This window comes from Oryza glaberrima, chromosome 4, assembly GCF_000147395.1.
Source record: "Oryza glaberrima chromosome 4, OglaRS2, whole genome shotgun sequence".
In the NCBI taxonomy this organism is placed as follows: domain Eukaryota; kingdom Viridiplantae; phylum Streptophyta; class Magnoliopsida; order Poales; family Poaceae; genus Oryza; species Oryza glaberrima.
The window spans coordinates 18511443-18536466 of NC_068329.1; the positions used below are offsets into that span (position 1 = coordinate 18511443).

A 25024-nucleotide genomic window follows, 5' to 3' on the forward strand; every position below is an offset into this window, starting at 1 on the left:
ATTTACTTCAAAGTTTGTATGCATCCGCATGGGTGAGATGATTTGGTTCCCCCCACCCCCCCGACCTCCACCTCGTGGAAATAGCGTCACACCGGGAGTTTTGAAAATTACGTACAAATTATGCTGCAGTTACATACAAGTTATACTACGATTGTACTGTATTTACATCTGACAAATTTGGGGAAAAAATTATCGGCGAATGTATAGATAGCCCATGAAATAATTGCCCAGCGTAACCACGCCTCTAGGCTCTAGACGCCACAGCCCACAGCTGCTTGCTTTTGACGGCGCTTGGTTGATTCTTGGTCGCTAATTAGTCAGGGCTGATGAGTGATGAGTGACGAGACAAGATACAGGCCAAGCCCAGACAGAGGCCAAAGCACAAACCCTCCAGCAAAATTTGGCCAAAATAATTTGAAATTTGAATAGCCCGATAAATTTTGCTAACCACTAGTAAAAGAAAAACATTTTGGTATCATCGTGTCGACCGCATTCCACTATCTTCTGTGAGATATAATAGCCACTGGGAATTTACATCGCTTATTATTTAAAGAATAATTAACAATAAATACAAGCATATGAGTTAAACCTTGTAGGTTCCATAGTTCCATTCATTAACCAGCTGAGCTCAGTTCACCACCTGCGAAGGAAAATTGATTAAAAGTGGATAAGAAAATATGTGATTTTGTTTGGGTAAAAGAAGAAGAAGAAAAGACCAGTGATTTGCAGCGACAGCCTAGACCTGTAATCATTTACCGAATACAAAAGCCTCACAGCTAGCAGCATTGTTCTTCGATCGATCAGTGCGATGAATTAGTATCTCCGCATATAATTAACTAACAGGTATACACACATTCACACAGGAATTGACAGATCAAGATGCTCGAACAAAAAATGTACAAATCTGACCCACAGATACCTCATTGTTCAATCTATTTTTTTTTCCATCGATTCGATCTCCTTTCCAAATCAATAAACCTCCACAGGAGTAGTACTCCTATACCCAATTCAAGAGGGCAATGTGTCCATCGAAAGCAACACGCGTTTGTTTGATGCTGCCCTAGAAATTATCAGGAGCTCCATTTCCTGTCACTGATTCTCGTCAGAGCAAAACGCAGAGAGCTGATTAACCAAGTCGCTGTCGCGTGCTTGATTCCACACTGGGATATCCCAGATCGAGCTGCCGATCGATCGATCGTTTCTGCAAGCGAGAAGCCAATCAAGAAAAAGCTTCACGCGAACGCATGCATCGATCGACAGCGACAAGAACCGTGGGACTTTGTAGAGAAATCACGGGCGAAAGCGATGGATCGAAAATTCGAAATATCGAATCGAATCAAAAGCCGGAGATGCCGGATAATTCTATTTGCATCGTCTCGTTGATAGCTGCTCATCAATTGCTAAGAAGCTAGCTTGGCATGTGGTGCATTTTCATGTCCACCTGCCAAAATGGAATCTCCCATTTGGGGGGTGTTTGGACTCATGCAGTGTCTGAAACTCTGAATGCGACCTGCGTTTTCTGAAACTCTGAATGTGACCTGAACTTTTTGTCCACTCCTTGGAGAAAGAGGATGGAAATATACGTTCATTACATTGACCTGAAAAACTCTGAATTCTGAGAGATTGCAGAACAAGTAATTAAGCAGAGTTTGGTGAGATTCGATGGAAAACATGGAGCAAAAGAACATCTTTAATTGCTCGGTCATCGGAGGTAAAAAAACAATTCGCATCTGGTTAGCGTCGTCTGGGTCTGGCCGGGGTGAGGGAATTCAGCGTTCCTGCCTGTGGAATTTGGAAGAGTCTTTGCTCCTGAATTTAAGAATTCCGGCCAAGATTTGGAGCATCTTGAATAAGTCAAAAAAGATAGTTCTTGTGAATCGAGTGCTAGTTTCACACGTACTGGTTGATCACAAAGAGAAATCGTACGTGTCGCTATTCTTCAAAAGACATAGAACGGTGGATGAATGGGCACGCTTCTCGAGCTTCTAACAATGCTGTTTCTTATAAGAACCTTGCATTTATGAATTTATTAGAAATATTGTTGAAATCCATTTTCAACTTTATAATATTCAATTTCATTTTTATGTACTTGCTCTGTTCCAAAATAACTCAAACTATAGGATGAATTATATATTTTGGAAAAGAGGGAGTACACTCGGATAATTATCCCAAACCATTGGACTATTCAACCATTTAGTACAAAAAATATATTTTAGTGTCAGTTACTTATGTTGTTTTTTCACCTTAATTATCAGCTGAGCTGGCGCCTAGTCCACCATGGCTTTTCTTTTACATGTTTGCATGCAAATATGGACTTTTATCGTAGTACTTCTTTTAAAGTTTCAACATGATTTTGCGTTTCGAAATGGCTGTATGGTTTACACCTTTCTACACGCAAAAGAACACGATTTTAATGCTAGGGTGAATCATGGTGTCGATCTGGGGGACCGAATTCCTATTGTTTTTCAGTACGGATCATCCTGTTTCCTTTTCTTTTTCAGATGCTATGAAGAAGAAACAAATTAGTATGTCTCATCCATAGAATTATATCGATTCTCATTCACACGCATGAACGATCGATGCTAATTGAGAAAGTCAGATCGAAGTGGGGGCCATTGTGCAGATGATTAATTCTAAGTAGATCACTGTCTATGATGATCTCTATCCTCTATCCTCACACTGTTCATAAAAGGAGATTAAAAGTGATTAATTAACTTTGCTCGGAAGAGATCGGCACAAATGGCAGCATTTCAACAATGCTATCTGCCCAGCAAATCTTTATTAGGTGCAGACCAACAGTTTGGTGAACCACTCCTGCATGGTGCCTACTTGTCCTACTACATGTGTATTATCTCCTTTCTAAATGCATGTGTTGACGCCTTTTTGTAAATTCTTGATGATTTTACCTTTGCAGTTAAGGTAACTTCCTTGCATTGTCAGTGTTGAAATGTGATTGGAGTACTACAAAGTAACTGCTAGATCAGCTTGTTTACTGTATGTCTGTATCTAAGAATCTAAGGCTGTGTTTAGTTGGATCCAAAGTTTGGATTTTGGTTGAAATTGGAGATGATGTGACTGAAAAGTTGTGTGTGTATGACAGGTTGATGTGATGGAAAAGGACTGAAGTTTGGATCCAAACTTTAGATCTAAACACAGCCTAAGATATGAAACTCAGTTTGATTTTGACTTAGCATGAGGTCAATTGGACAGTAGGAACTTTACTGTTCTGTAGGAGAAAAAAAAGATAAAAGAAAATTTTCAGGATACAATTAAGCTAGCTTTAACTCTGAGGATTACTTAGTTAGCTGATCATGCATATATCTAACTATGTATTAACTGAAAATTATCATGCCTTGCTTATTATTATGTACTCATGTGTATATAATTCTTTTCAATCTAGTAAATCTAGTATACATGTATGAACTATCAAAGTATAAGAGAATAAGAACAAAATTGAATTTGAATCAAGCATCGCAAATCAAGAATAAATGAACAAAAACTAATTAGAGGCGATCCTAAGAAATAGGAGAATGAACTCATAGACGATCTCTTTTTTTTTTGTATGTATGTATGAACTATTAAATTTCCTGTACTGTATATGTTTGAGATTTTCTCTGCTGCTGTCACCGACATCGCCGCCGCCGCCGTCGCCGCCGCCACACGGTCGCCGTAGCCAGAGCCATGTCACGCCACGCCAGCGACATGGCCATGCCGCCGTCGCCCTCCACGACGCGGAACCCGCCGCCGCCGCAGCCGCTCTTCATCTTGAGCAGCAGCTTCGCCTGGCTCACCGTCCTCGAGCTCAGCTTCACACCGTCGAGCCCGGCGCCCTCCATGGCCGCCTTCCAGTTCCAGCTAGCTGATGCGTGATCGCCGCCGCCGCCGCCGCCGCCATGGCGGCGGCGGTGTTGGTGGTCTAGCGAGGCCACGGCGTCGGCGATCTCCCTCCCGAGGTGGTCCCTCTCGATGGCGAGCCTCTCGGCGCTGTCCGCCGGGAGGCACTCGTGGAGCGAGTCGAACACGGCGGCGAAGTATCGGAGGTTGGCGGCGAACCGCGGGAGCAAGCTCGCGCTTCTTCCTGTAGTGGTGTTGTCGCCGCCAGTGAGGCCGCCGCCGCCGTCGTGTTTCTCGATCAAGAACACCATGGACGGGTTCAGGGAGTTGATGTAAGCCATTCTTGTGGCGGCGCACGCTTCTCTTGAGCTCGCCGGGAACACCAGGTTGACGACCACCGTCGCGTCGTCGTCGATCCTGGTGCAATCATGGCGGGTGTTCGATCCGTTGTTCAGGATGCCCTCGAACTCGAACCGTAGGTTGGGGCAGCCGGCGGCGAACCGCCGGAGCCGCGCCTCGGTTTCCCGTAGCTCGTCGGCGCTCGCGCCGAAGCCGGTGATCCGCAGGGACACCGGACCGTCGCCGCAGCCGCCTCCGTTGTCGTCGTCGTCGTGGGATGAACTGCTGGTGGCGGCGGCGGCGGCGTCCGACAGGGACTGGATCAGCGAAGGCCACTGGAACCCGTACGAGACGTCGAAGTCGACGACGTGGAGGCGGCGCCGGCCGCCGGACTCGAAGGCCTCGACGATCGCCTGGTTCGCCGTGAAGTGCGCGAACTGGTAGAACGGCGACGCCTGGTAGAACATGGTGTACGCCAGAAACTGCTCGGCCCGCGCGGCCGCTGGGGCCGCCGGCGAAGATCTGGCCGGCCGGAGCCCGGCGGCCAGCCTCGGCGCCAGCGCGGCCGCGTAGCACGCCGCGACGCGCTGCGCTGGGTCGCCGCCGCCGCGGCACGACGCGCGGCGGTCGACCTCCCGCAGAGCCGCGGCCGCCGCGCGCGCGTCGCCCGCCTCCCCGGCGGCCACCGCCGACAGAAGCAAGCGCACCAGCTCCATGCCGCCGCCGCCGCCGCCACCATCCGACGACGTCGCCGCCATTCCATTTTCATGGTCAAACTCCTCCGCCTTCTTGACCATCCGATCTCTCACCCTGCTACCCCGATCGCCGCCACAAATGGCGCTGCTGCCGACGCCATCGACGACGACGGCGCCGCCTCCCACCACCTTACTCTTCTTGGCCACCGCCGCCGCCGCCGCCGCCGCATCACCACCACCACCACCATCGATGGCAAGACTCAACGTCAAGTTCATCTACTCCTCGTCACCTTGAAATCCCAATGGATCTCCAACCTCCAAGAGAAACGGATTGATGCAATATATCTTCTTCGTCTGTTCTCCAAGCTCTCTCGCATGCGGCAATGGAGATCAATGGCGGAGGAGGAGGAGGAGGAGGAAGAGGAATGGGTGGAGGCGAAGGCGAGGGATATATATATAAGCGCGGGAATTGGAGGGGAATCTGGCGCGAAATCTCTCGATCGGCGTAGCTTTGGATGCAAGAAATGCCTATGCTTCGCGGACGTTTTGGCTGGACTCGCCATTGGATTCCAAGAAATGGATATGCGGTTGGGTCGTTTGGCTTTCCTCTTTGTCCTCTGCAAAAGGATCTATCTGTCTCTCTCTCTATGTGTACCTGTCATCTGTCGATATTGTACCGGTTCCACTGCTAGGCTAGGCTAGGCTAGCTATCTCCCTCTCTGACCCTCTCTTTCTCTGGTCTACATGTAGCTTGGAAAGAAATTGTTCATTATTAGTGTTTGTGTTAACAATGTGTGTGATAGATGTTGACAATTAGTTATTACTCATATATAGTAGTATAATTCCAGTGTCTTAGTATATTGTACCAATGTTTATGCTTTGGGTTCAATTGCTATATGTCATGTTCATACCGCAGGGGTGTGCTTCTACACTGTTATGCCTGGTCCCGTCTGACCATATGGGCATATATATATATATAAATTGCTCATGACAAGCCTCGACCGATGCAATTTTATATTCTGGGGGAGGTAATGTTCAGACTTCACACTTCAGAAGTACTCCAATATAGTTTAAGGTTTGTAAGCTAGCTTTGAGATTCCACTATGGTTGTTACTAGTATATTACATAACAAGCTTAACATTGACTCATGCAAGCTATAGCATCATCAGCGTGTACGTCAAGAACATGGAGCATACGTTCTGTGGACTTGACTCTGTGGAATGGAACAAGTAAAATCTGTGGAAAAGGAAAGAGAGGTAGTTGGGTGGGCAGCAAAAGTGAAGTGGTATATAGTGATAGGAAGATGCGACGAAGTGTGAAGGAGATAGGGGATAATGGAAATTTTGGCAGGGGGGGAGGGGGGGGGGGGGGTTGAAATGGGTATAAACCGTTGTTGTTGCCGAGACCTGACTTCTCTGAGCCATCCGTGTGTGACTGCCGCTGCTTGTCGCACTACTGTCCTGCTTTCTAGAAACAATGGCCCTACAGAAATGCCGACAGTTGGATCATTCTGTTCCACTCTACTCTCTCCATCGCTTCTCCTTTGCTTTTTTCGCTAAAATTTTGTGCTTTTTCTCAAAATATTGGAAGGAATGATTCTACGGTACAAGGAGGTACTGGGTACGGTAGTACTTTGATTAGTAATAAGCATAAAATTTTGGTACCACCTTGCAAACACTAAGTTGCCATCTTATTTTAGACAACAAGCTTATTTTCTGTAAGAGTCGAGAAGTTAGGCTTGAAGCCAGGCCAAACAGGGTCTTAATATAAATGGTATATTTCCCGTGCATTATAAGACCTAAAGAAACTCTATTGGAGCTTAGTAGAGTATTTAGATAACAAACTCTATTTCTCACAATTCTGAGCATATGGTATGATGCCCTTGCTTTACATCATACTGGATGTTGCTAGCTCTCTTGGCAGATATGATGCCTTATTTTGGTGGGAAAATTGGAACCATGCCATTATAATTTTGTAAAATTTGAGATATGCCTATCTTGACCCACATGTCATTGACTTATGTGGGACCTACATGTCATTGAAATACCGATGGCATATCTCAAACTTTACAAAATTATAACGGCATGGTTCGAAATTACCCTATTTTGGTAGACGCCCTGTGATCCTGCAGCTCATGACACAATAAACAGAACCTGTAGATTTTCAACTATCATAGAATAGAACATACTGTTGAAACTGGGTAGGCGTCTAAAATTGTGACTTCTCGATCCCCTTCTCCTCAAACTCAGCAAGTTGTCATCTTATTTTAGACAACAAGCTTATTTTCTGTAAGAGTCGAGGCTTGAAGCCAGGCCAAACAGGGTCTTAAAATAAATGGAGCTTAGTAGAGTATTTAGATAACAAACTCTACTTCTCGCAATTCTGAGCATATGGTATGATGCCCTTGCTTTTACATCATACTGGATGTTGCTAGCTCTCTTGGTATCTATGATGCCTTACTTTGGTAGACACCCTGTGATCCTGCAGCTCATGATTTTCAACTATCAAAGAGCCGTAATAGAATATACTGTTGAAACTGGGTAGGCGTCTAAAATTGTGACTTCTCCAGGTTCGCACTAGTCGTCCATATTCATATGGAGACCTTGGCCGGTGGACAAGAGTAGTTGATTTGAACATAAGAGCACTTCGATTTGAACATGTTCTCATGTTCGTTGCGTCAAAGGTTTAATAGCACCGGAAGGTACAAACGTCAACCCTGATCCATTCCAACAGTACAGATCCTCGGAGTTCACGAAGCTCAGCGTTGAACAAGTATTTGTAGCCGTAGGCAAGCGTATATGTTCAGTTTCATGATACGCAAGATATCATCCACTGTACACTAGTCTATTCCTTACTATAACATTGAAGTACACCTTTTAACATGCATACAGGATCTCATCGGCATAGCAAATTCTTGCGAAAGGAAATTGCATTCGAGCGAATGAATACTCTAGACAAGCTGTGCTCCATTTGCTGCAGTCTTTCCTTACATGGACGAATTGAGGTATACTCCCTCCGTTTCACAATGTAAGTCATTTTAGCATTTCCCACATTTATATTGATGTTAATGAATCTAGACATATATTTATCTAGATTCATTAACCTCGATATGAATGTGGGAAATGTTAGAATGACTTGCATTGTGAAACGGAGGAAGTACTTGTGTTTCACATCAGGGTCGGGAAGAATTTCAAGATTTTTTTCTCTATTGTAACATATATCTGTTTTTTGTTGCTTAGTCAAGCAAATGCCCCTTTCTGCATTGAAGCTTCAAAAATGCCAATCACCAAGCTTTGCAAGCCAAAATGGCTACGGAGTGTGGGGCAAGAGAGAACAGTTTGGATGCCTGCACAGAACAAAACGAACAGCAACATAAGCAAGGCCTGAGAATCATCAGTCTGCAGCAGCTAGATCTCATCCATTATGTTGTAGGAAAGGCTAGCGTATAGATGTCAAGTCAATTTGCTGGAAAAAGGCCAGCAGCTGCCGACAATACTTGGATATGCATTGCTAGCGAGTCCATCCTATTGGCGGCCCGTGAAACGTGCACGGCACTTATGCTGGACAGTGTCAAATGGAATGGACAAGGTGGGACATACTCACGATTTCTCATGTGTGTAAGAGAGAAGAAATCATAGGATCACATGGAGGGGACACAAAAGGATATACAAGAGTAGTTCTCATTGACTGGGCAGAGTTAGAGATATCAGATATTCAGATGCACATAAACATACACACAAAATATTTTTTTTGAAAGGACATATACACAAAATATTAGTAGTAGTTATTGAAGTATAAGTATTCATTCTAATAATAATGTGCATCCAGAAATTAGTGTCCTAACCTCTGAAGTTGATTCTGCTATGTTTCCGTTGTTATATGGTATACCATAATCCACTGACCTAATGGAAACAAAACACAGAAATTAAGCTGCTGCATTGAAGAAAGCTACCAATACCAAGCCAACTATAGTTACTTCATACTTACAATAACTGCTACAAGTGATCAAGCAAAATGCTAATCATGCGACTATTGTTACAGGTCTATTTTTATGGCAGGAGTTCCATGCAAAACTCGAAGAAACTAATTTCCATGCAAATTCTAATGCTCCACAAATAGCCAAGTTGTGACTACTGTATCTGTGAGATAATATTTGACACTGATCTTTCAGTTACGTTACAAGAAAAAACTTAATATGAAGAGATTACCATAATTTCATGCTTGTTGGGCCTTTTCTTCTTCTAACAGTAAATGAATAATGGATCTGACCACTTCATTGTCAACAAAAGTTGCCATCTGGAAGCAGACCATACAAACAAGATAATTAGAAAATACAAGTTGCAGCATATTGACTGTAAACTATCCCGCGTGTATTGTATCAAGCCTTTCCACAAAGCTATACAAGTGAACCAGCCTTTTATTACAGTGAGCCAATGAGGTCAGGGAGAGAAATTATATGATGAGATGTGCAGGAGACACTACAGCTGCACAATATCTCATTTCATGAGTAGGTGTTATTCCTTGTACGTTAAAACAAGGGGAGAAACCATACCTCTGGCTTTCTTATCAATTCTTTCAGAACAGCATCAAGTGTTACGCGAAGTTGCTTGAATAGGACAGCAGTCTGTGCAGCAGCTGCCAGCCTTAACCATCCATCTATGATAACCACTCCTGTCTGTTAAAAAAAAAGACAATAAGTTTCCCCACTGATTACAATTAGCTAAAGATACCATTTAATAGTTAATGCACAAAAATATACACGATAAGTTAATAACCAACAGTTTCTAAATGAATTTCCCTTAAACAAGAACATGGGAGGAAAAATTGCCTAACTGATTTAAACAGATCGATGTGAAACTGAAAGCCCTAAAATTGATGCAATTTTTCACTTTTCACATATATTACTCACAAAAACTAATAATATATACTGAGTAGTTTCTCTTTTGATTGACAAGTGCCAATATCTAACATGTGATGTGAGCACAAGAAAAGGCACAGGCACTGCATCCCTTATAGAAATAAGAGGATGGGGGTTCGGTATCTTAAGCCTAATAGTCTAGGATTGGATAGAGACCACAATACCTGATGTTGGATAACCATGGTACCACCAAACAGAAGGAGCGAGTAAGGAGAAATAACACTAGTATCACGTAGAAATACCTTACTTGTCTCAACCTGAATATAGGGAATAGAGAGAATCAAAAGTATCAGAGATTCAAAAATACAATATTTTTTCTTCAGATCACCATCGTAAATACTTTTTTATATGGTATATCATTCCACATTTCTACAAGTGTATCTTATGCAACATAATGATAATGGTGCACCCCATTCATGTTCAAGTCAAAAGGATACCTTCTCAAGAAACACCAAAAATGGATATTGACCAGCTTTCAAGCTGTGGTTCATAGATGATGGGTGTATGTGAACTTCTCGTCGTCCATCATACCATCGAGGACGGTCCTTTCCAGACAGAAAATCAGATGGCTTCCTGCCACCTAGAGCTCCTGGATCAACACCCTCTAAAGTAGCTGCAACATTAGGGTATAGACCTGCGCATATGACTGACTGCAAATGCCACATAAGCATTTTCCAGAAATGAACCATATTAGCGTCAAATTGAACTAAGTGAAACAACAGCTTATACAGATTACTAAAGGTAAACAAGCATTACACTAGGATATTAATCTCATCAACATGATCATATTTATTTTGTACTTTGGCACATGTTAAAAAAAGTCAAAAATGTTTAGCAATCATGCCATTACCTTGACAACTGAGGAGTAACGAGCATATAAGTTAAATGGAAGAGACATATTCGCAAACCAACTCTCAAGAGTATTTTTCCTCGTTCCATCCACAGGCCTCTGAAAAATATTAGGATTAATTGACATTAGAAGATCGATTATGATGTCTGTCCCCGTTCAAATTAGAAATAGAGGACTTTGGCAGCATTTGGCTGGGAAAGTACATTACCAATTTAAGTTAGGGTACCCTTTTAAAGTTCCCAAAAAGAAACTAACTTGCTCCCTCAAATTTAGTCCTTTTTTAACATTATCTAATTTTTAGTCTTCATGTGACTTTGACCATTGCATTTATAACTTTTCATTGGTATAAATTTGTCAATTGTAATATATGAAGTGATTGACTGAACTAGTCATAAGGTTGTCACTAAGGTGCTAAGAGCTACAGGAGCCTATGTTTCCAACTACAACTCTATATGTACTGTAGCATTTAGCTGTCCAATCATGTGATGATTATATATTGCTAGTCATCATATACTTAGCTTGTAGGACAAAAGGACTAGAGATACAAAATTGTCACTGTTATGACTCAGTCAACTAAAGAAAATGAACAACATGATATAAGTCTGCATTCCAGTAAAGATGATATCCCTAGTGCAATTCTCCATAATGAAAAGACATACCAGGCTATCTTTAGGAATATCCAAAAGTCCAATGTCTGCTAATAATGTCCCATACTGTAGTCGCATGTCTCTGAAAGGGTAAAAAAGTGTTATTGTGAAATTTAGTTACTCCCTCTGTCCATTAATATAAGGCCTTTTACCCTTCATTGGAGAGACTAAGGATGAGAGAAAAGGATATATGCCCCTCATTAAATGAGTATTAGTTAGGGAGGGAAGGGTGGTTCTGGATTTTTTGCAATTTGGTCCTTTTCGAAAACTTATTTTACAAATAGACCCCTAGAAAAATTTATTCCATGAATGGTCCTTTTTGGGGCGCCAGAGACGCTAGTGCTGTGGTCCAACTGGACGGTGCCAGCATCTTTGGCGCTGTCCCCGTGCCACCACGTGGCTGCCATGCGCTAACGTGGCAGGAGGACAACGCTAGCCATACTGGCGCCACCCCTCCCCTCATGGCTCCAGCCATAATGGTGCACTCTCCCCAGGGGGTGGGCGGCACTTAACCGCGCGGGCCCCACCCCCTCCCTGCCCATTCACCCCCTCCTCCCCAGCCCGAGCCTGAGCAGAGTTCTTGCTGTCTCTCTCTCTCCCCGTCATCTCTTCTTCTCAAATCCACTCGTTTTGGAGCCGTTTTTCACGAGATTTTTTGGGGAAATCGAAGAGCAAGGTATTCTCTAAGGGTTACCCTCCGATCTACAAAATTCCACCAATTAAAACGAAAAAAAAAGAGGCGACAATGGAGGAGAATACCTTGCTCTTCGATTAGCCCAAAAAATCTCGTGAAAAACGGCTCCAAAGTGAGTGGATTTGAGGAGGTAAGGGAGGGGGGAGAGAGAGAAAGCGCAACAGCCCTGCTCGGGCTGGGGAGGGGCCGAATGGGTGGGTAGGGGGAGGGGGTGGGGCCCGCGCAGTTAAGTGTTGCCCACCCCCCGAGGGAAGCGCGCCGGTATGGTTGGCGCCAGGGGGGTGGGGGGTGGGGGTGGGTGGATGGGGCGCTGTCCTCCTACCACATCAGCGCAGGGCGGCCACGTGGTGCCATAGTGGCACGGGGACGACGCCAAAGATGTTGGTGCCATCCAGTTGGACCACGGCGGCAGCGTCTCTGGTGCCACAAAAAGAACCATTCCTGGAATAAGTTTTTCCAAGGGTCTCTTTGTAAAATAAGTTTTAGAAAAGGACCAAATCATAAAAAATCTAGAAGGGTGGTTGGGGGTAAAATTAGTTGAAAATTAAATGAGGTGGTTGGTAAGAGAAGTATAGTACTCTATACATTGTTATATTCAAGGACAAATTTCAAAAGCTTGAAGTCCTTATATTTGTCGACGGAGAGAGTAGCTTTATATTTCATACTAAATATGAATAAACTTTAGAAACAATGGTTGCACGTAGACAGTTGCTGAACCGACTCTAGCAGATCTGGAGGAAAAAAAAAAAGAAAACTTAACACACCTAAACTCGACTCTAACAATGGTTGCACTTATAGAATCAGTAGTCACTCGAGAAACAGTTTGTGACTTCTTGTAGCATACACACATAGGGGGAATTTACCCACCTAAACTTAGTCTTTCTAAGTTCACACATTTAATTTGAGACCATAGGATTTGAAGTGTTATTAAGACCATGCTGAATAGTGCACTACCACGGTTAAATATTTTTGCAGAAAAAATCCATTAATGAATGAAACTTTCTGAAAATCATAACACAAGTATACTGATTCTCTCTTACTAGATTAGTGGTGGTGACATATATGTAGTTAAAGAAGGTGCCCTTGATTGATAACCCAGAAAATTAGTCTAACATTTGAAAATATAAACGCTGTAACTGAAATTCGGATAAGCCCTTAAGAAAATCTTATTCTTTTGCATCAAGCTTTTGTATAAAGTATAAACTGACTAACTGAGGTAGTCCAACCTGACCATATACATCACTGTACTGTTCAAGTAGAATGAACGGCAAAACTGATGGGCAGATCTAGCTCCATTCTGCAATTGAAAATCACATATTAGAAAACCTTGGAACTGATGTTCTTTTTTCTTTTTACAGGCTGACATATACTGCAAAACTACTCTGATAGTAGTCTAATATAAAGGAACACATGATACTAAGTATACATGAGCACGTAACAAATGTATCTAATGTCACAAAATTGTATTCGAGTAGATGAAATAAGTTTTATGACCTCTCTTAGTATGCGAGACCACTTATTGTATGCAATAACCATTAACAGGTGGTCAGATTGTTTATTATCTGCTGTAGAAGCAGATCCATCAAGGTTTTCATTCATCAATGAAGCCTTTGCCTTCTCCACATTTTGCTTCTGCATTATCAATGAAACAATGTCATGATAGTGCATATCCAGATTATATAAATTATTGACCACGATAATATCATAATACCTCATCTTTTGGAGAGATGAATGGGGATTTATAACTCAGAAAAGCAGCAACAGAAAGAATGGGAGATAAGCAGCCAAAGATAGCACCATAGAGCATCATCTGCAGTCGCACAGAAGACAAATCAAAGCAAAACATTAAATAGGTAAAGTACTACAAATGCTCCACAAATCGATGGAACAAACATAACAATTACTGTCATTATTTGTTAATAACATGCAGAAACTATTTATTTCTATGAAACCTGAATTATCTGTATAGAACTATAATACCATTGGGAATGCTCAAAGGGCCACAGATATGAAAAATAAGTGGTAAAACTCTTACTGTTAGTCAATTACAGAGGTGTGAAAAAATACAGTATTGCCTACAAAAATTACTGTGCACTAGAGTTAAGTACATAAAAGGTAGGAAATAAAGACATTCCAAAGGGACATGAAGAACATAATAGAGCTGTGATGTACTGTAGGTTCTTCTTTCTTTAATGGAATGACATGCAGTTCCCATGGGCGTTCTCGGAAAAAATGGAACATAATAAAGCTCACTGAAGTTTATTGTGAATAGGGCACTGTAGTGAAGAACTGAAGATTAAAGTTGTAGTTAAGGAATGGAATGAAAAAAAGGTATTTCATATGGAATTTTTTTTATGTACATAAGAATATAGATTAGGCATGAAAAGGGCTGGGCTGTCTTTGTTTGCACGCAGATTGAAGAAAAGAAACAACATTAACAACTATCTGCTACTTCACCATTTAACATGACAAACAAAATCTCCAATGCAAATGTGAGGTTAGATACAGCAAGCTATCTTTTCTTATTTGGAAATATAAAAAGTTATACAACTCTAATGCCTAACAACTAACTCATATATTTACATACATTGAAGAATTTATGGTGATATTGCCACACAGCCATGCACAGACAAATGCTAGCAAACAACAACATGTAGCTAGTTACTATGCTGAAATGTATGCATTAAATATCTATGTCACTTTTGATGAATGAGCCAGAAAATTATATTTTAGCCGCACCTTTCCAATCAAAACATCAACTGGCAATTTGGCCAAATGATAGCCAAGAGGTGATAATTCCTCATGTCCTTCAAATGCTCCAACCTACACATTACACCAGACAGTATAAAGTTTGGTTAAGAACTACAAAAGGATATGCCAAAAATGTTTCTGCTACTAATATGCACACATGAATAAAGATTTATATGACAAAAGGCAGAATAGAACCTGATATAACAAGTCAATAGCAGAGGAGATAGCTTCTTCTTTAGGGGGTTCTATGGCCTGAAACAATACGATATGAAATATGATTATTTGGCATCACAATTTCACAGCTGACACAAACAGAAAGCAGAACTTCTGGTAAAGAAAAAAAGTAGAACAGATAGTTGTCCACAAATTCCTAGCAAAAACTGCATCAACTAATGATACTGCACAAACACATTCAGAGAAGCATAACCGTTCATACAATCTTAGAGAGATCATGCAAGATTGCATAGATGCATGTGAAGAAAACAAAAATAGACAAGTGATGAGGATAAGATAAAATATACCTTTAAAAGAAATGACTTTATGCCACCCAGATGAAGTGATTTTATTTGCAAACACAGCTCAGTCAATGGCATCCGCAGCATCTCAGGCACCTTCAAGCATAATAGACAGAAATATCAAAGCATGATGGTTACAGATGTTGCTTACGACAATTGTACTTGTCCTTAGCAAAACTATTAACATAAACATAGCTCATGTTCGTAAGCAAACTCATTTTTTTATATGTTACAGATACTAAAATATGGAATCTCTGGTGCAGAATTTGAATTTAGTATCTTTTTGTAACTAGAGAACCTGAAATGGGCGCATCATTTTTTCAAAACGATGGCGAGTATACAAGCAGAAACACAACCCAGGCTTCACACGACCAGCCCGTCCTCGTCTCTGTTTTGCATTTGCACGAGAAATCCAATCTTCTACTATGCTTGACATTTTCTGCAAACAAAATATGACAGAACAGTTTCTATTAGATATGTTTTGAGATGATTTATCATGTCAACACATGCATAAAAAAGTTGATAGGCTGAGCTCATGGCCAACTTATGAATTTCATGTGATTATTACTCCGGTAAACATGGGTTAAAGAAGTCCAACCCATGAGCTCACAATGTAGCCTAATAGAACCCCACAACAAATAATGCCAAGTTGCCAAGCATCAAGCATTTTTATTTTGACTTTCAAAAGCATTTTTTGTTTATATAGAATCCAAGCATGTTACTTCAATCAGAATTTAACTTCCAAGATTTTAAATAACTAAATAGTCAATTTTAGTGCAAAGGCATCCAGTAGATAGAATTTTGTAAAGAAAACCACACATTACTAAATATTAATAAAAAAAACTTGAAGTTTTGATGACAACGGACCTAAGGGTAAATCTTTATGGTAGAAGTGCTATGTTAGATGGACCAGCTGATGCAATTTTCACAAGATCAATTAACAGACAAAGACAAGACCAGAGTCCAAAAGTTTCTAACATATATGGTCTAGTTCCAATAAAGAACCAGCACAAATTTAACCAAATGGACAGGCTCATCGAGGACAACTTTATTCAGCCTTGGCAGATCGAAGGTGCACCATAGACAAACAAATCATGAAAATAAAAGGGATAAAATCCCTGGGAAAGGATTGTACAAGTGCTATATTTGTACTTTCAAATTTACAGGCACAAACAAGAGAAAGGTGACCTTCTGCGGGTTATAGCGATTTTCCTTGTGCTTCCCAGTATCAACTACATAAATTACATCATCAATTGTAATGCTGGTCTCTGCTATGTCTGTGGCGACAATAATCTGCAATATCATGAAGCACAAAAGTCGTAAGTACTCGTAAGTAACTAAGTACTCAGTAGGTCCTGGGTGAAGAGAATCACCTTGCGAATGTTTTCTGGTGGTGACTGGAACACCTTCCTTTGATCAGTGGGTGCAAGCAGTGAATGCAAAGGAAGAATCCAATCAGATGATTCCCTTCCAAATCTAACAGAAGCAGATAATCTATCAATCAACATATCAATCTCTGCGACTCCCTGAGCAGCATCACAGACGAAAAATGGTGATCAATCATCAATATTGCAAGGTGTTTATTAAGAAATGAAGCATTAAGCTGGTGTGACACCCTGAACTTACAGGAAGAAAAACAAGAACAGCGCCAGGGGGGCAGTTCTCATCAATATAGCATATCAAGTCTTCCAACAGATCAAAATCAATCACATCTTCATTTAAGCGTTTCTGAGGTAGCAACAGAAAATCTTTAGTCCGCCAGAGTTATATTTTAAAAAAGAGCGCAAAATTTTTGGTTTGGGGCATGAAACTTACCAGATTTTGGTTGGTCCTTTCGCTGTATGACTGATAGCAATCAGTTGTATAATGAGGATTAACATAATCTTCAGTAAGCACTGACTCATCCCCCCATGAGGATAAAACAAGGTTCTTCTTTCCTCGTCGATTATTCACTGTGCTACTAGCATTCTTCCACTGGAGCAGAATGAAAAAAAAAAAGATCAGTATACAGTACTGATTATAAACACACAAAGTAAAATGATTGCCAAACGGCCATCTGGCTAGCTCTGAGGATATGAAGATCATATGGCTGTTATATATATAGTCTCTGGTAAAATCATGTATCATACACTTCCACTAAAATAATCCCAAGTTCTAAATAGATCTTATCTGTGGAGGTATCTTATCAAGTCCTTACTTCATGTTGGGTCAGTTATATATGTTAAACAAATTGCATGGCGTGCTCATGGCTATGCAAAATTGTTGTAATAAAACACAGGTAATAGACCAACATGGAGATATGACCCTAAGACATGTATAATTCATCATAATATAATGAAGACAAGGGGATGTTCATCAGATCTAGTAATCCAGAGAGAATAGTAAGAGTCACACGGCAGCTGTTGCAGGATATAAACTTCATTAAGAATGAGAAATGAGTAAGGTAAACCTTTTCTCCATGCTGTTGAAAGTATGCTCCTGATGCAGGAGAATCCAAAGCAAGACAGTACTCCATTTTCTCATAAACATCCTCAAGGAAGTGAGATGAAACTGGATGTGTTCTCCCTTCAACATTAATTACAGGGCAATCTCCAAAATACCGAGCAAATAGGCTTGAATCAACAGTAGCAGACCTGAAGGTAAAGCACATGGGGAAGTAAACATTAGATTCTCCTGATTATCAATGCAGTAAACAAAATTACAAACTGAAAAGAATAAAGACAAAAAAAAAAGAATTTGGTTTTACATGAGAATCACTTTCAACTTCCTTCCTGGTTGATTAGAACGCTTCTCAACAAGACTCTTAAGAACAATCAACAGAAAGTCACCCTGAAAACTGGGAAATCAGGATCATTCATGGACTTCCTCTACCATAGAAACAAAAGAAAACATTGTCTGATTCGTAAAGGGAAAGGACACAAACATGTACATACCAAAATAGTACGTTCATGTACTTCGTCTACTACTACATGAGTAACATCACTTAAATCATTGTTCCCCTGAAATTAGCATGAAAAGGAAATAATTTCTTAGGAACTATCATCACATGACTTGAAACACAAGTGGAGGGATGTTATAATGTTAGCTTTACATGCAATAAAAATATTGCACAAGACAAACTATGTTAACATGACAGCACTACTTACAGATAATTTTCTAAGAAGGATACCGGTGGTACAGAACAGAAGCTTTGTCCTTTCATTCCTAAAACAGTAGAAAGAACAAAGTTGAATACATCATAGGGATCTTCAATGCAAAATTACAAGAAATTTTTCACACATATAATAATGTGAATATGAGAAAGACCAAATACCGAGCACTGTCAAGACGAACTTGATATCCGACCAAAGAATCCTTAGATCCAGGAGAAGATTCACACCTCTCACTAGACACTCTTTCAGCCACTGAAATGGCCTACAAGTGAGTAGCTATACCACGTTATATTCAACAATCTAGATCTGTTTAGTATAAGCTGCGTGATCATCATATAAAAAGGATATCTAGCATACCAGATGATCTCACAGTAACAACACTAAGATATTGTACTTTATGATGAATTTATTATCCCAGAAGTGATTTCATGAATATGACATGCAATTTTTATATTGCCTGCAATGTATTGCTAATATGCTGCACCGGAAAGATAAAGAAAAGATCAAGGTCTGCACTGTGATCATACCGCTATCCTCCGGGGTTGTGTGCAGACTATGCTGCAGTAACCACCAAGCTCAGATTCAATCATATCATCCAAAATAAACTGTGGCACCTGCAAATGAAAGATAATATAATCATCGTAAAACTCCATGCTTCTGGAAAGATCAGAATAAACTATACAAGCTGGTATTGCATAACATCTAGTATTGAATATCTTTCTACATGTTCAAGGAATATATGCAAACCTAACTTTGTACCAATAGCAGCTAGCATACCTATCGTCAAATAATAGAAGCTGATTGGCTGGGAGATGAAGAATATCATGAGATCAGTTCATTAACACATTCCAATAGGTGAAAATGGACCATGGAAAGAATAAGATCCTAAAACACATAGGAAGGCACTTCCTGTTGAATATGTTAAGCATGGCCCCCGTATATCCTAGCCTGTTGCACTCAATTAGTCAAGTTGTTTTAAAAACAATGTAGAATGATAGAGTCATTAAGGGAAAAGTCAGGTCTATAGTCTAGAAATCCTAGATCAAGTTAGGCAAGCAAGTGGGAGTTTCAGAGCTACTTGGCTTCCCAAACTATAGGAAACCACGACTGCCATCAGACTTGTTATGACAAGTTTCGTGCAGCAGATAATTCACTATTTCTCATGCCTCACCATCACCAATAATGTAAATATTATAATTTCAGGGAGCCAAATAAAGGGATAGGGCATAAAAAAAGACGATGTTTTGCACATGATATGGTTATCTTTTAAAGCTGGAATAACAACTGGCAGCGCCCAAGAATGAAGCCTTTGTGGGGGGGGGGGGGGGGGGGGGGGGGTACCTGAGTTGTCTTCCCACATCCGGTTTCTCCGCAAACAACAATCACATCATTCTCTTTCAGTAACTGTAGAAAATGATCTTTGAATCTAGAGATTGGTAGAGAAGCTCTTGCTTCCAGCATTTTCTGAATACAAAGATGAGGCAATTCGTCACAAAGAGTCAAAGGCAAAAGAAAAGGTATTAAATTAGAAGAACAGTATAGTAGAATGCATATCACTCTTACCAAATAGCTCGACTGCTTCATTTTATTTTCCAAATGTTTTTTCAACACTGTGCTTTCCACCTGCTCTGCGGATCTCGATCCTGATCATAGAAAAGCCACATTAGATATCCTGACAGGAATTATACTTACACTTACATTATTAGCAGTCTAGTAGAGGCAAGAAGGAATAATCTATAAAGGAAAAATACTTAATACATTCTTTGATCATTATTCAGTTAAAACAAAAAAAAAGATTATTTCAATTAGAAGAAAAAGAAAGATATAGCATGAATATCTCAGAGAACTAATGAGGTCAAAATACACGGCATGCATGTTGTGAGCAAGAGAAATAAAGCAAGATTCCAAATGGAAATATAGCTAAAAGGTGTTATAATTCTGTGAAAATAGATTCTACATAGGAGAAACCTCATTGGTGTCGAGAAAGTTGATAGAATGGAGAAGATAAGTCTGTCATCAGTGACAGATTAAAAGGTTATGGAAGGTAAAAAATGGTCACCATCCATATCATGATTGTTTCACACATTATTCATAAATTCTTTTGAGACAAAAAACTGAAATGATGATTTTATTCAAAGCTTACCTGTACGATTCACCAGATAGGTCTCTTTCTTCTCATGAACAGAGTAGCTGTCCTCGATGCTCCTAGAGTCAACAGATGTAGCACCATCTGACGCATCCTCAACTTGATGTGGAGTTGTATTCGCATCCATATCCAACAACTTATCTACAAAACCAGCTCTTCGACTATCCTCAGTATCCATAACCCTTGAAGATGATGATGATAACTCCCCTGCTTTTTTGCCAAAACCATGTAATATGTAGCCCAAAGGCCCCAACAAATCGTGATTCATCACAGAAGAAAGCAAGATCAATTTATCTAACCTTCTTGCCATCTTAAAACAAGTGATGCATATGGTTCAATAAGCAATTGGCGCAATGAAAGATCAGCGAAAAATTGATATAGAGCAAAAGCTGCCACTCTGTTTTGTGCTTCCTGTCGACCAATTCAGCAAATGTTTATTGTTCAGAAATACAATTCTAGACAAGGAATGATGATATGTATATTCTTTTCTCAGTTATTATGAAATCAGAATAGTTAATACTAACAAGCATGAAAGGTAAAAATGAAGAAATAAATCTGAATAAGCAGTGGAAATGGGATAGCTTCCCAAACAGATTAACATGCATTATCATATCCATCCAATGCGCATTGGGGATTGGTGTGCCTCCAAAATTAAAGCAACGCCCCATCTTCTAAGAATTTTGATGTTCTTGCACAGAACATTGAGCACTTTGGATGCATAGGATAGTGCATGGAGCCATTGACATCTGTATATATGAAGACTTGCATTTCTCATTGAAATAAAAACGAATTGTTTTTATTTTTGAGATATTTTAGAAAGTAACAGAGTGTTCATTTTGTCAATACTAACCTCAACAGATGCATATTCTTTATCTTGTTCAGTTAACTCGACTTTTGTCAAGCCTCCAGCCTTCCGACTTTTACCACGACCAGTAGAGCCACGCAGTACATTAACAGCATATATGAATTTACGATCCTTTTCAGATATTTTACTGTATTTTGGCGCTTCCCAACCAAGTTTCTGACAGAATTTTTGCAGAACAGCCTTTGGCATTTTACCAGAATCTCCCTGCAGACCACAATAAATAGTTAGAACCAAATGCACGCCAGAGATTAAACAGCTTTGTTGGTTCATTGTTTATTTAGCAATATTTCGAATTGTTACATTCTGCCCATTGCCCAAATAATGGATCTCCTCAAATATCGTTACAAGTGAGATATGTTAGTTGTGTTCTCTTCTCACTGTCTAGTACGGTAATTTACTGAAACTTGAATGGTTTATATGCAGCTTTTAGGAGCAAGTAGCATGGAACATTGCAGCACATAAAGGCCACCCCAACTATCCTACTCCGTATACAACAAGGTTTCTCTAACAAAATTGAGAGAAGCGGCATTATAATCAAGAACCAAGACAGCAAAAACACCTCCAAAATTCTAAAGATAAATATGACAATAGGAGGAGGGGCGTTAATATAAAGTGGTGCAGATGCACATGACCTTCTTCCATATATCATCTATGTTTCCAAGAAGATGCCCATAACCATCATGTGATAATTTCTCTATTTTTTGCTGTTTTAGTATTTCTGGAGCCACTGCCTCCCAAGCAGAAGAATCTTCAAAAAACAGGTTATCAAGTTCTACTTCCTCTTCTTCTACCTCCTTTGTGCTGGTTTCATCAACATCCTTGGACATTTTTTTCTCCAAACTGGATCCTCCATCCATATGGACAGGACTCTCACATTTCTTTCCAGTTGCACCAGAGTCAACTAGATCACCCTCAGCATTTGCAATATCAGAATTTGGAAAGACATTATCTGAACTGCTGAGATCTTCCTTTGAGTTTCCAGATGAGGATTTCGCTTGTTTACCTGAAAACAATCAAACAAGAAGGCATAATATAAACCTGCCTGAACTACATATAAGCATTCAAAACCTAGTCACAATTAGAAGAGAAAATTCATATGGTTCACTATAGAATCGATATCCTTCAACAAGTATTATGTGTACCCTTCTTCTTTCGCCTACTTGGCTTTGCCTCAGCAGTTTCCAAACTTGGTGGGCAGTGATCTTCCCATGTGTAGGAATCATTAGAATTCACATCATCTTCCTAACATCAGCAGCAAGAAAAAGGAATAATTGCACCAATATACATTAAACAGGAATTAAAAGAAAAAGAAGAGAGATACATTGAATAAGCTTAATCTCGAAGTTTAGCGGAGCACCATCCAATTCGTAGTGGATTGAAATGCATAAGATGTTTGTCACTAACTTTAAACGGCATTCAGTACATTAGAATATTTCAATCACAAATGTAATAAGGTATGTCACTATAATTATGTTCGCAACATAACGCTTCCTATCATGTTTACAAACATATTACTGCAAAATAAACAGTCGAACACGCATATTGGAGAGCATTTTAATTAATGAAGAGTTAAAAGATGATAAAATATTTAAATTGGTGTGACGGAGAGAGAGTCCCAAAGTATTACTATCTTGTGTTACCAGCTTGATATTAAAACAATACAAGATATTTTCAAGGAGTGAAAATAGAATACTTGTCAGATAAAGCAAAATTGCACAAGATTAAAAATTTAAACAGTCATTAAAAGAGTATCGATATTCAATATTTGATGCAGCAATCCAAGGAACAAAATCACTTGTTTGAACATCTGTCACCTATACCTCCTCTTGTTGTTCCATGTACTGCCGAATCCATGCAGCTTGTGATGATCGCCCGTCATCCAATGTCACATCTTCTTCTCGCCGCCTGCTAATTATAATTTCCAACCTCTCATTGCTCCCCTGCACCTCCTCTGACTCACGACTCTGTGGCACCCAATTGTCTTTCGCTGTTGATACTACCTTAACTGAGCCTTCTGTCCCTAAAGGCCCTAGAAAAGTAATGAACAGCTGATTTAAACATGATAGACTTCTTTTTTAGATAATGGATTTATAAAACGCAGACTCTAAAGCATACACAGCCAAAACATGATAGACTTAACACTCAACACTTAAAAGTTTCGAACCAATCCATGCCTCTATGAGAAAACACAAGCATGAGCACACCAACCCTGCAGTTCATGGGTGTGTGCATACGTGCAGAACCTAAAATGCAGAATAACTGCAGCGCAAATACAAATGCAGCAAAATATGTAAAGCACTACTTCAAACTTGGAACCAGTAAAGCACAGAACGCAGGCAAATCATTGTATGCGCAGAAGCATATATTGCAACTTCATGCATATGATCTGACAAACATGTTGATGCTGGCAAATGCACACGCAGAGATGGCAGAGTTCACAGTTCAAACAGAAATGAGACTAGACAGTAGACACGAAGCGCTAAGCCCTAAACCCGCGAAACCGCATACCAGCCCCAGAAGAGGAAGCGGTGCCACTGGAGAACTTGAGGGGGAGCTCATCGCCGGGCAGATTAAAGCACAGCCAATCCAACGCCGACTCGAACGTAGCCGAATCCTGCACCCAAAAATTAAACCCCAAATCATCATCAACAACAGAAACGACCAAATTCCATCGCACGGCGGGTGCTCAACGAGTGCTTGGGAGCACGAACCGATAGCGCGGAGAGCGCCTGCTCGATTTGCGCGGAGGAGAAGCCCTCGAGGGAGAGCTTGTCGTACACCCCGCGCAGCCGCCGCGCCTTCTGCTCCCTCGACTCGGCACGCGCCGCGGGAGCATCCGCCGGCGCGGGCGCTGGCGCCGCGGTCGCTCCGGAGTTGAGGAGCAGGCGGCGGAGGCGGCGCTCGTTCTCCGACGAGATCTGGAGCCGCGGCGCGGCGGAGGCGGCGCCGCCGCCGGCCGAGGACGACGAGGAGGAGGTGGAGGAGTGCTTGGGCTTCTGCTTCTGCTTCGGCGCCTGCTGCTGCTGCTTCTTCTTCGGCGCCATTCCGCCTCCGCCGAGCTCGGCCTCCGCCGCCCCGATCGTCTCCGCCGGCGGCGAGCTTGGCTACGGCGGAGGCACTCTCTGGTAGGTGGGCCCAGCGACGCGCCGTGTGCGCTGTGCTTTCGCGGATACTTTGCGGGACGCGCACATTACGGGACACGCGTTCTGGTCTCGAAAGCGTAATCGTGCATTCGCGCTTCGCGGGTACTCGCGGGCCACGCACAGCACGAAACACGCCTTCTTGGCCGGAAAGCGTATTTCCACATTACTGGGCTTTTACTGGGCCGTCCATTGGATCTATACACAGCCTGAAATGTGGAAAGATTCCGTGTTGAAATTAAAAGAAATTTTGAAATGGCCGAGCAAATAGCGATCGAACATGTAGGCACTTTTGGAGGTTGGGACATGAACATCGAGGGCGATTTCTTATTTGGAATGAACATCGAAGCAAATTTGACTTTTGTAAAAGTCCAAAACGGCGATGTTGAGCCGTCGATAAAACAATGAGATTTCGATAGCGTTTTTGTAGTGGTGGCGTGGACGCTACCTTCTCTGCTCTGTCCAACTAACTAACCCC

At 41.1% G+C, this 25024-nt stretch overlaps 2 protein-coding genes across 4 annotated transcripts; both read right to left on the bottom strand.

Annotated features, from left to right (window-relative positions):
- Positions 1-3358: 3358 nt before the first annotated feature.
- LOC127771906 (protein MONOCULM 1-like) lies at positions 3359-4720 on the bottom strand. The gene has a single exon (XM_052297852.1). It carries the CDS (start codon positions 4638-4640, stop codon positions 3624-3626), a length of 1017 nt encoding a protein of 338 aa, XP_052153812.1. The 5' UTR covers positions 4641-4720; the 3' UTR covers positions 3359-3623.
- A 2973-nt stretch (positions 4721-7693) lies between these two features.
- LOC127770378 (DExH-box ATP-dependent RNA helicase DExH7, chloroplastic) lies at positions 7694-24587 on the bottom strand. Of its 3 annotated transcripts, none has more exons than XM_052296071.1 (35): positions 24118-24587; positions 23915-24020; positions 23227-23426; positions 22549-22648; positions 22039-22409; positions 21392-21610; positions 20841-20952; positions 20539-20748; positions 19959-20038; positions 19737-19859; positions 18923-19009; positions 18557-18657; positions 18390-18447; positions 18177-18242; positions 17990-18072; positions 17693-17876; positions 17059-17217; positions 16870-16971; positions 16617-16769; positions 16432-16536; positions 15542-15682; positions 15250-15339; positions 14924-14980; positions 14717-14800; positions 13689-13787; positions 13472-13609; positions 13204-13274; positions 11296-11365; positions 10637-10735; positions 10224-10436; positions 9951-10043; positions 9421-9543; positions 9077-9164; positions 8713-8770; positions 7694-8214 (listed from the first exon to the last, which is right to left on the bottom strand). In XM_052296071.1, the coding sequence occupies exons 1-33, from the start codon at positions 24448-24450 to the stop codon at positions 9084-9086; spliced, it is 4311 nt and encodes a 1436-aa protein (XP_052152031.1). In that variant the 5' UTR covers positions 24451-24587; the 3' UTR covers positions 7694-8214; positions 8713-8770; positions 9077-9083. The 3 variants fall into 3 exon arrangements, with proteins under 3 accessions (XP_052152031.1, XP_052152029.1, XP_052152030.1); XM_052296069.1 differs by having other exon boundaries at positions 23227-23435; XM_052296070.1 differs by lacking the exon at positions 8713-8770 and having other exon boundaries at positions 23227-23435.
- Between the last annotated feature and the right edge of the window lie 437 nt (positions 24588-25024).

Excerpts from the sequence above, each read along its gene's own strand:
- LOC127771906 (XM_052297852.1), bottom strand. The coding sequence starts at position 4,640 with ATGTTCTACCAGGCGTCGCCGTTCTACCAGTTCGCGCACTTCACGGCG.
- LOC127770378 (XM_052296070.1), bottom strand. The coding sequence starts at position 24,450 with ATGGCGCCGAAGAAGAAGCAGCAGCAGCAGGCGCCGAAGCAGAAGCAG. Across the intron at positions 19,860-19,958 it reads TGAAGCAGTCGAGCTATTTG|AAAATGCTGGAAGCAAGAGC; the intron begins GTAAGAGTGATA and ends CTTTGTATTCAG. Across the intron at positions 16,972-17,058 it reads AAAGGACCAACCAAAATCTG|AAACGCTTAAATGAAGATGT; the intron begins GTAAGTTTCATG and ends TTGCTACCTCAG.